The sequence below is a fragment of the Pangasianodon hypophthalmus genome, chromosome 4, assembly GCF_027358585.1.
Source record: "Pangasianodon hypophthalmus isolate fPanHyp1 chromosome 4, fPanHyp1.pri, whole genome shotgun sequence".
Classification (NCBI taxonomy): Eukaryota; Metazoa; Chordata; class Actinopteri; order Siluriformes; family Pangasiidae; genus Pangasianodon; species Pangasianodon hypophthalmus.
Window position 1 is genome coordinate 13,339,503 of NC_069713.1, and position 12,285 is coordinate 13,351,787.

Below are 12,285 nucleotides of genomic sequence, written 5' to 3' on the forward strand. Positions count from 1 at the left end.
GGTGTATAATGTTTGAAATACCCAAAAGGCCTAATGAATCCAGGTAACATCACTGAGAATGTGTCCAAGTTTGTGTATCAAAAGATGTATGCTTCAGCAGTGTCTTTTTTATTTCCAGGGTTATCTATTTTTGTTATTTGTTTGAATTCAGTCTTATGTATTTGCTTATGGGGATTGCTGTGACTCCCTTTGATCTGACCTTTAAAATGGACATGGACAACAGTTCATAGATAAGATGAAATAAAAAAGACTCTGGCCCTCAAGTGCCAAATGATGAGTTTTATTTCATCTGAATTGTTCCAAGTCATGACAAGAGTATTTCTGTTAAAGCATTGGGCAAACTGGTAGTATGATTACTGTGACCTGAAGAAGAGTGTTCTATGGGGCTCCCAATGAAGCCAGAGGTCACAAAAACACTCAGTATGTGACTGTTTGAAAGTAGATTTTAGCTCTTTGTCTATCTGGAATTGTCTCACTCCAGACAGCGTTTTTGAAAGAAAGCACTTTTCCTCTCTCTGGGCTGTCTTTTAGAAAAATGCTCTTTTCTCTCTTACATCACTCTCTCCTCTGGAACACACTGTTATTCACCCAGACTTTTACTTTTATCAGAATTTTCTTTTTTTTTTTATTCACCTCTTTCAGGGTAAATGTGCTTAAGACACTAAGGTGGGAACATACACAAAGTTATTCTGACTGATCACCTTTATCCTATGATGAAACCTTTCTCTCCTGATGTGAGCATTCTCTTCCAAGATGACATTGACTCCATCCATGGGCCACAAGGGCTCAAAAAATGGTTTGGTAAGGGTGAAAATGGTGTAAATCATGTTGCTATTGTCTTCACAGTCACCAGATCTCAACCCCATTGAACTCCATCATCAATTAATTGAGAGAATATCTTTTGGGGGAATGGTGTTTATCCCTTCAGTATAGTTCCAGAGACTTGTAGAATCTGTGCCAAGTAGCACTGATGTTTTTCTAGTGGCTTATGGTCGCCCAACATTTTAATAAGACACATTATGTTACTTTTTCCTTTTATTTGACACTTATTGCGTCACTTATTTGTATTACACTTGTGTGTATTTATGTGGTGATTTATGTGGTGATTCTCTGAGTCTTAGTATCACCTTAATATTTGTGCTGTTAAAGTCTTAGCCTTGAGGCATATTAGGAATAGAAATAGCTATAATGTGGGGAAAAGCTTTCAATCAAGAATACTTTAGTCAGTTAAAGGCTTATTATTGGTTTTCATTTTTGCAAATACATCAACATGTTGGTGATCTTACAAGAATGAGGACTGGAGAGTCATAAAATGCTCAGTGTCAGTTTTACTGTAACAGTTTTCCTCTGGCATTTATAAACCTCATGCCCAAAACTTCTACCTCTTTTTATTATGTGCATAAAAATGGATAATCCTCACTTTCACATACTCACCCAAATCCTCCTCAGCCCTCTTCATTTGGTGCATATTTATCTGACAGATACATTCAAATAATCTTCACAGTCAGCAGAAGCTGCCATAGTTACTGCTGTTGCAATGAAACGTGTTATCATGGTATTTGCATATTTTAATTATGCTGAAAGATAATAGATTTGTATGAGCTGTGATTTTCTCAGCATGTGCTTGGTTCAGCTCCAGTGGACCTCCAAAGGGAAAGAGAAGACAGTGAGAAATGCTGAAAGTTGAGTCATGTAGTACTGTGGTAGGCATACAATCCCATTGTCATAATAGCTGTTCATGGACAGAGATTGGACAGATCTGATTTTGTTGCAAGTGTCTCATCACAAAACAAGAACTTTTAGGACACCTTCACAGGGCATTACTGGCTAGCTGACATTAGAAAAAAATAGAAAATTGGGATATAGAAGATGAAGAAGCCAACAATATAGGAGCAGTACCATTCAGTGTTTCTGTTACTGTAGTTGTAAACATTAATATAATCAAAATATGATTTTATAAAAGTTTTACTGTTTATGTCTGTTTAACTAACTACATTTGGGTTAAATTCTCAGTATTCCTTGTTTTGGCCTCAAAAATACTAATAAAATATCTTTTTATTCCTTTCTGGCAATGATACATGATTCAGTAAAGCCAAAGGTTTGAACACATTTTGCTTTAATGATCAAATGATTCAGCACAGCAATTGAATTTACACCTATGAAATGAATTCATTTCTCCATTAAGCAGGATGACACTGTGTTACATAATCATTATTATTATACCCATTATGGTCTGCTATGATTTACATTTCTATCAAATTATAGTACCAGAGCTCAGATCCACTTTCCGTTCACATAAACCCTAAATTAACCCCTGACTGCAATGTATTCTTATTTATGATTCAGATTTATCCATTATTTTAATGTTTTTTTAGTTAGACTTTATGCCTAAAATGGGCTAGAAGCATGTAAGAAATATTAATTGCATGCAAAGAATGCTCTGGATTAATCAAATGCTGCACTCCGACTCATGCAATTTCTAATCAAATGGGGGAGTGGTTGTGTGTTTCTATTACAGTTAGACAGGTGTTCCTCACACTGCAACCTAACCACACACATTTGTTCTATTTTCAATCACAGAGACAGTTGCAGTAAAGCATGTTGATTATAAGCTTCCAACAGCGCGTGGTTAAGTGAAATGAGAAACTCAGCACCAAAATGCAGGAATTACACTTGAAATGATATCATTTGTATACCGTTTGTCAGTTTAAGCAAATGTGTATCAGTTGCATAGTTGTATAACATTCCCTGTCTGTGAACACAGATGTGCAGACTAATGGAGGGATGACATTTGTGAAGTGTTCCTGGCGGAACGGTAACTCAGTGGTCCGTGAACTCTGGGCTATGGCCCATGACTCTGTAGTGCATAGGATTGATCCCATTTGATGGTTACTGCCATTGTGCCCTTGAACAAGGGTGCCAAACCTTAACTCACTTTACAAAGACTGTCGCAAATGTGCATTGCTGTAGATAAATCTCTTGTTCTCTTGCTGTACATTGTGTTCACAAATGTAAATTGCTGTAGACAAATCTCTGAATTTTATGTTACAGTTATATTCACTCATTTGGTGAATTCACTGCAGATGGGAGTCTAGTCCATTGCAGGGTACCATGCACACACACACATTACGGGCAGTTTAGCATATCCAATCCAACTACATGAAGGTTTTTGGACAACAGAGGAAACATATGCAAACATAGGGAAAATATGCACAGAAACTCTGCAGAGGCAGTAACCTGACTGCAGCCAAGGCTTGAATTAGGATTGAATCAAGATCAGGGACCCTGCAGCTGTGAGGTGGCATCGTTACACACTCTATCTCTGTAAGAATATATCATCAGCAATTGTAGTATAATATTTGATATGTCTTTGTCACAAAACAGTCACAACTTTAATTTTATTTTAAGGGTCACATTACAAATTACAGGTGGCCAAAATCCAATTCTATTATCAGACTGTAGTCACATTTGCTATCATATTCACACAGGTTGATGCAGAGCGGTGCAGCACAGGTTAAAGTTAAGAAGTTTGCTACCAACATGGAGATTTCACTGTAGATTATTTTGGACGACATCAAGACATGCTTCTGAACATATTCAGACAAGATTGGTGTCTGAACAACTGAAGGTGTTTTAAACAAAGATGCTTTCATCTATGTTCTTCTTGTCACAAATTACCTGACATCAAGAAGCACAGCACACCAAATGACAGACAACTACATGAAATCTGATACAGAGCACAGATTTTACATGTCAGTTGAATCCAAAAGACTGAGGTTTCCACCATAGAGACTCTTGACTGCTCAAATCAGATATGCCAAAAAAAAAAAAAACAGATTTGGGCTCTCATTCTGAACAAAGCCACTGTGTATGTCGTATGTATGTAGATGTAATTACTCATGAAACTATAAACTAACCAGGAAATCTGTTGACAAAGTAGTGAAGAAAGGTGAAATGAAAAAAGACATAAAGATTTAGCTAGAACAAGAAAATCTCAGTTTATTTGTTTTATAGTGCAAACAGAATCCTGGCCATCATAATAGTTGTAAATCTGAAGTGTTGGCAGTGACGTCCAAACTGAGTTTTATTTCTGGGCTGTTCATTTGCATCTGAATCTAATCAAGTTGTTAATAAAGAAGGACATGTGGTGGGCGAAACAGCTTACTGAGATGAGACTTGAGTGGGTGTAGTGCTTCAGCAGGGTGCAAATGTGTGGGTGATGTTACACACACACACACACACACACACACACAAACAAGCACTTGCACACACGTTTATGTGCTGTGGAAGCCTTCTGACTGCTGTCCAACTTTGATACTTTAGTATTGCGGTAGGACCCAGGATATATGTGTGTGTGTGTGTATTCCATCATGCTGAACCTGGCTCCAATTGCTCGTTGTCACCCCCATTTCACCCCCCATTACCCCTGCCGGGAGGGCAAGATGGGGAGCGAGAAAGCAGGGACCAAGAGTAATAAAGGGAAGAGAGAGAGAGAGAGAGAGAGAGATTGGATTGTACATAGTCTTCAGGATTGCTGGTACCACTACTAATTACAAATAAGAAACATGTTTATATTTCTAAACACCATTTAGTTGCAATTAGATTAAAGTCTCGAATCTTTTTAGGGACCACACACCAGTTATTACAATATTAGATGCTCGCATGCTTTTCACTTACTGGGTCTTCTTTTCTTTCTTTGATTACGAACACAGACTACTGCCACCTGCTGATGTGGAGAGTTCTGAACACATTTTCATGCCAGATTTCCACAGTAGTTTTGTCGTGTGTTTGGATGCAACTTTTTACCCCAGATTCAGAGCCGGATTACTGAATACTGGACCCTGGCCACTAGGGGGCCCATGACCAGCATAGATTTGAAGTGAAGTTTGCCATTACGCTGTCACACACAACATGATACATAGAATACAAGTATATGTAAAGTCACATATACACAATGACGGTAAAGTCACAGGACCTAACTGTTTTTCCACCCACTTTTTTTCTCCTAATTTGGTCTTACCAATTCCCACCCATTAGCTAACTCACCTGTATCACACGACAGCTATCAACATGAGGGCTAATGTTCTTCCTCTGAGACACCGCAAGCCAACCTCCTGATCTGCTACTGGGGCAGCTCACAAGAAAGTGCTATCTACTCTCTTCTGCATACATGAGCTCACAGATGCCCACAATTAATGTTGCTCTGATTGACAGGAGAGTGTCTCTTTGAGAGACAGTTATACCATTTCTCCCAACCTGAGAGCACAACCAATTTTGACTCCTGGCCACGGATGGCTGTGGCATTGGCAAACTTGTGATCTATCAATGATAGGGCAAATGCTTGTCATGGGCTGATCTCCCATTCAGGGTGTATTCCTGCCTCACGCCCAGTGTCCCACAGGATAGGCTCCGGATCCACCGTGACCCTGACCAGGATAAGCGGTTACTGAAATTGAGTGAGTGATGTGTTTGTTTGTGGGGTGGGGTGATGTCGTCAGAGCTCTGTGCATTCGTTCATGAGTAGCAGGGTAGGGAGTGGGGGCCCGGCTTAGGTTCCTGCCCAGGGGCCCAGGATTTACTAAACCATCCCTGACAAGATGTGAGGCACCATAACGCAACCCTCAGTGGCCTTGGCTCAAGGCAATAAGAGAGAGAGAGGGAGAGAGAAAGAAAGAGAGAGAGAGGCTGATCCTGTGATGCTGAGTGACTCAGTAAGAAGTGTTTTCACACCCCGCTGATCCATGCAACAACCTTGAGACTGATAAACCTTAATGAGCCTTGTCAGATGTCTGGGGACAAAAAGACCCATTGAGCCTCTTATCATGCTCAGCAGTAAACATGTTAAAACAGGTCTCTGGCCAAGCATCCTGGGTGATCGGATCGAATCACATTACCTCCAGCTCTGTTCAGGGTAGCACACCTTTTCAGCTGACTTTCTCCTTCTGTATCTACCTCTCCTATTTATTCCCTCTCTCTTTATAATTGTCCTTTTAGTCCATGGAGAAAAATAAATCCTTCATAGTGGTTTGATCTGCTTCCTTCAAAGTGTGGGACTCTAAGGGAGCTTTCCACAGCCCGAATACAGATGAAGACATATGCTATGCAGATGAGATGTGGATGAGGAGACACACACACACACACACACACACACACATATATATATATATATATATATATATATATATATATATATATATATATATATATATATATATATACCCTATTTCTTTAGTACAAACTTTGTTATAGATTTTTATTTTATGATTTCTACATTATTGATTCAGTACAGAAACATTTTAGATTTCCAAACATTAGTTTTCCAGCACAAAATTAAATGTTACAGAAAAATGTTTGTATGTCAGTAAAGAAAGCAGCATATTACATAAGAGACACTTTTCAGACAAAAAAAAAACATAATGAAGGCTGCTGGGTTTTGCTGCAAAAATAAGAAGCGAGTGTGAGAGTCAAAGTCTCCAGAATAACTGTGGCTGCTTCTGCAAGATGCTCAGTAACACTTACAGCTCATTTCCCTATAAATCTGCACACATTATACCTGAGACTACAATTTTTTTAAAAGCAAAGGATCGTCACACCAGATATTGACTTTGTTTCATCTATTACTGTTTACTGCCCTTTATAGTATTTTTTTAATGTAGAAACTTTTAATTTCATTATTTTGAAGGCATCTTTGCTCTACAGCATTTCTTTGCATGTGCCTAAGACTTTTGCACAGTACTGTATGTATGTGTGTGTATTCTGTGATATTATTTCTGTGCTTCATGCAAGTACTGTCTTAATTATGTTTTACAGTGGCAGATAAAATAGATTAAAATTCCTTTGCGCTTGCTCCTTCTCACTGACACTGTGTCTTGTTGTGTGTGTGTGTGTTTGTGTTGCCGCAACACACTTTTCCATGCTAGCGCAGTGGGAATCATGGTAGTGAAAAGTGAGAGTAAAAATTTTCACTCCACCCACCTATCCACACACACACACACACACACACACAAACCTTTAATTATCTTAACGTGATGTAGAACTGGACTCTCTCCAATTTCACTTCCCTAAACACACACACACACACACACACAAACAAACAAACACAAACCTATAATTATCCTGATGTGATGTAGAAATGGACTCTGTCCAGTTCCACTTTCCTAAACACACCACACACTCACACACACACACACACACCTCATCTCAGATTAGCACACCAGCTCACACACTGGCTAACAGCAAAATATTCTGCAGAAACACACACATGAAGATGAATACGTCTCAGTGCTATTATTTGGAATGGTGCTATTATTTGGACTACACTTCCCAGAATCCACTACCACTAACACGTTCCCAATCCCCGGTCTTTTGATTGCACTCACCTGTCCCCAGTCACACTCACACTATAAAGAGATTCTCACCCAAGGACTCAGTGCAAAGTAATGCTCAGTTGTGCAAACCTCTGAACTTATCTAGCCTTTTGTTTACATGTGCGCTGCTCTGGTTTAGAAATTGACTGTTTCCTGCTTTTCCTGTTTTGGTATTCCCCAGTTTATGCTGTTTGCTGACCTCCTGACCTTTGCCTGTTCTCTGACTTTGACCTTGCCTAACATTTTGGATATATCTGCCTGCCCCTCAATAAATTGCTGTAACTGCATTTGCATCCGTCTCACCCCACTCTTTCTGACAGCTGCTGATCAGTTGAAATGTCTAACCATGATAATTTACTATGGACTCATTATGGAATCACACACTCAGATTTTGTCTGTTAATTGGGAGACATAGCCAATAAATTGTCATTATTATTATTATTACTATTATTATTATTATTATTGGTGTTGTTGTTGTTGCAAATAGTCTTAACATTCCCATGCCCTTAAAAATGGGATTTTTAAATGGAAAATTTATCTTAGTATAGTGGTCAAATCTGTTACCAGAGGAATAAATTCATTTGAATACTGTTAAATTATTTGCTGAAAATATAACTATTCAAATCCTGATACGTGTAACAAATATGAGCTAGTCTGCTAGCAGTTATCTAGCTAGCTAGCTATGCGCCAATGGTAATGATCTGAAAACCAGGACTATACTTTGTATTGTGTATTTTTTGAATTGTCAGAAGATGTTTATTAATTATCTATAACTGTGAGTCTGACAGTAGTTCTGGCTGTAATTTAAATCATAAGTTTTATATTAATGCGCTCATGCATTTCTGTGTTTCTATAGAAACATCTAATTCACAGGTACCTGTATGGCAGATGCTCCATATTACTGAAGCCTAACAATAAAGAGAATTGTTATTTAACAAAGAAAAACATATAAACGTTGCTCTGGTGAACTCTCATGTAAGAAGACCTTTATTTAACATTTGTGACTTCAGTCCTTGTTGGCACTTTGAGGTAAAGCTGGTCCTTTACTTTTTCCACTGTGTTGAAGGACAGAGACCTTTGTACTTTTTGGTTTCTCAGTTATGCAACAAGCTGCCCTTTTCTTTCCATTAGCATTGAGAGAGAGAAAGAGAGAGAGAGAGATGCTGTTGAGGAAATGATGTTTATAGCTACTATAAATTAAATGATAACAGGAACTAACTTGTTTCTCTGACGTTCCACAACATTAAATATAACTAAAATGAATTTAAAAAAACATGATGTTGTTCTTCAATAATAAAAAAAGCATTGTAATTGTTGGCAAATTGCAGTGGTATAAGAAGAATGAGGCACTTCAGAATGTGCTGTTATTGTAAAATGATCAATTGGTAAGAGTAAATCCGCTTTGCATCAGGTCACATCACGCCATGATTATTTTCCCACGTGATTATTTTCCTATCATGTTTTATTCTTGTCTTAACCCAGATTACCTGGATCAGATGTGATGGAGTAGAACAGAGATGCATAGGGGCAAGAGGGAAATAGTTTAGGAAGCTCTGTGATAAATGGCCAGTCATCACTGTTAGCAAAAAATGTAACAATTACTTAAAATCATTATTATCATTCTAATGTAATTAATTACCCTTCAGAGTCAGCTCAGGTAGCTATATTTTTGGAATAAATTTCTTAGCCCACATGCATCTTGCAGGGTGTGTGTGTGTGTGTGTGTGTGTGCACTCAGTTAGTACCAGTTCATGCTATGACCGCTGCAGTGGCAAGTAGCTATATACAGTAAGAGCGTAATTATAATTACAGACACGTGTGTGTGTGTGTGTGTAGCTGTTTGATATACCTATACCTATATACAGCTATATGTTCTTAAATATGGCCATCTGTCCATGATACCTCACTGTGCAGCATTGTGTGTGTGTGTCTGCATGTGTACAAGCTTGTGAGATGGTGCTAAAATATATATTTATATTATAAGAGGCTATATCTGTGTGTTTCTAAGTGTGTATGAACACTGTGAATGTTTTATGCATAACCGGCCGGAGGTGTAGCTCAGTTGATCTCCTGTGTTCTCACTGGAGCTGTAACACAATGCTATCTGTATGTTTAGTGCTCCAAATATCTGTATTTGTATTCGTATTTAAACCCAAAGTGGAAAGCTTTCTTTCTTTCTTATTTTATATTTTATATATAATTATATATGAGAAACAATAAAAATGGGGAAAAAAGTATCTTATCTTACTATGTAGAGTTGCTAAAGAGAGATTAAACAATTTCTTCATCTCTGTTCAAAATACCCAGCACCCCCCCCCCCCGACCCTCCTTGTCATTCCCTCTTTCCCTCTCTCTTTCTTGCTCTCATTCTCTTTCTGTTTCCATCTTCCCCTCTCATTCCCTCTTCCGCTCTCTGATCCCCTCTCTCATTCCCTCTTTCCCACTTTCTTTCTCATTTTCATTCCATCTTTCCCTCCCATTCCCTCTTTTCCTCTCTCCTTTCCTCTGTGCCTCTCTCATTCCCTGTGTCCCTCTCTGATTCCCTGTCTCATTCTAGTCTTGTGTATCTATCAGTTTTTACTGCACCTTGGTTTTGGTCTAACTGATCTGAAGGAGATCAAAACTGCTTCTGTTACTGGCAAGCAGAATAAAGACTTTGAATGACTTCTCAACACATTTTTGAGGAAAATGATAAAATTTTAGTGATTTGCTTCCTGGCTACGCTCCCCTTTTCCAAGTTCAGGATAACCGATGTTTCAAAAACAGTAATTTTGCCAAATTGATGACGTTGTTTTGTTTTACTCTTCCACAGGGTTTCTCAGTACTGGAGATCAGTCTGCTAAAGGGAACTATGGGCTGCTGGACCAGATCCAGGCTCTGCGCTGGCTGAATGAGAATATTGGCCATTTTGGAGGTGATCCAGAGCGCATCACCATCTTTGGCTCAGGAGCTGGAGCCACTTGCATCAACCTGCTAATCCTCTCCCATCACTCTGAGGGTAAGACTCTGTGGGTTTGGGTGGGTGTTTGTGAGCATACATCATTTGCTAATATTTATCTAAATCATAGTATAAATTTGCTTATAGAATTAATGAATTATCCAACAAATATTATGAGTTCAAATCATGCCCAGCCTTTAACTATTCATGTTAAGGGATTATGAATCTGTTTTTTGATATGTTGCAATGGATATCCTAACTAACAATTATGCAGTCTTATGTTTTGATGTTGTGTGTGTGTGTATGTGTGTTTGCTATTGCCTGTATGTTTGCTTCAACTAATGTTGAACTTTAAGGCGCTGATTTACTAAAAAAATGAAATAAAGTGTACTAATTTGTTTATCTGATAAACTGTGTGCTGTTAGTGGGAGTGTTTTGTAAATGATCACATGTAAAGTAAAGGGAGGAGAAAAATATATAAATAGGGTAGTTGAATGCTGTTTGTTTTCAATAGCAATGGCAAGTTTAGATCTCAAAGGGACTGAAGAGTAAAACTGAAACTTACCTCACACATTCATGATTGTGCGTCAAGTATAGTGCTGATTAAAGATGGTGAGAACCTTCAAAAAGTTTTCTGAATACAATATTAATGGGAAAAAATAAGTGTAATCACAAGTATGTGTTCTGTTCATTAGGTGTATGCAATTTTACAAGCTCTCTTTCAATGTTTTTTCAAAGTTACTAGAAATGTTCTCATTATTTTGAGACACTGAAACATAATATTGAGAAACTTTAATTAAATATTTTATTATGTCTTCATGTGGCTGAAACGGGTTTCCTCAACCTTAATATCCCTGTTCCCATAAGTAGTAAATCACACTGAGGGTGCTAAATTAATCTATACACATTGACACCACACTGTATTTTCATTTAAGATAGAAGTGTCTCAAATTTCAGATTTACGATGCATTTTACTTGTTAGAATATAATATATAAATATATTAACCCTATGTATAGTATATTAATATATCAGCTTGCTATCAAGTCTCCATTTATTTTTAGATGTGCAAACTGTTAGTAAATCTGGGCCTAAGACTGTTTTTCATATGTCTTGATGCGCGTGTCTGTGTTATCCCTTCAATTATCTAACAGTTTTGTTTTTCACCTACTCACAGTCACTACACTCATTGTCACTGCTGTGTGTGTGTCTCCATGCTGTCACACTCTACACTCTTCCCCATTGTCAAAAAAGTGTCCATCTTCATCCCTAACATCCTCATCATCACTGTCATCCTCACCACACCCTGACCTGTCAGTCACAGAAGGTAAGCCTTGACAACTGTTGTCCATGGAGACGCCAATCATGTCAGCTCAGCTTTCTTCAGTTACCTGTGTTAAACCCCTTAGGAAGACACTCAGCTGTAATATAATTCAGAGATAGGCATGTGGAGACCCAGTGAGAGCATAGTCTTATACACATGCATGAAAGAAAAACCTCAAACTGAGGATTGATGATTGGAAACTTGGACGCTAAAAGCATAGGAATAGAAGTTGTTAAATGGGGACAAGAAAATGTTGTTGTTCAGTTCAAATTAATGCATCATTTTTTCTCACTTATTAAGTTGAGGCCAAAAGTTTACTTACACCTAGGTTAAAGATGTTCAATCTCAGTTTTCTCATACACATTTACAACAATTTCTTCTGGCAAGTTAATTAGGGTATCTACTTAGTTCACATCAGCTTTTTAAAAAAAAATAATAATAATCCATTACAGACAGATTTATTTCAACTTTAATTCACTATGTCAGAATTCCAGTGGGTCAAATTATTATATATACAATTTTGACTGTCTCTTTAAACAGTCTGGAAGATTCCAGAAATTGACAAAATGATTTTTAGAAGCTTCTGATTGGCCAATGACCTAATTATGAGTTAATTATGAGTGCACCTGTGGCTGTATTTTAGGGCTTTTACCTTTAG

At 37.9% G+C, this 12,285-nt stretch overlaps 1 protein-coding gene across 2 annotated transcripts in view; it reads left to right on the forward strand.

Moving 5' to 3' along the window:
• The window catches only part of nlgn2a (neuroligin 2a), a 161,892-nt gene that overhangs the window by 139,897 nt on the left and 9,710 nt on the right, over window positions 1-12,285 (forward strand). For both annotated transcript variants that reach the window (XM_026936982.3, XM_026936983.3), the window contains one exon: window positions 10,180-10,365. In XM_026936982.3, the coding sequence (XP_026792783.2) occupies window positions 10,180-10,365 (186 nt within the window). The remainder of the gene's footprint in view (window positions 1-10,179; window positions 10,366-12,285) is intronic.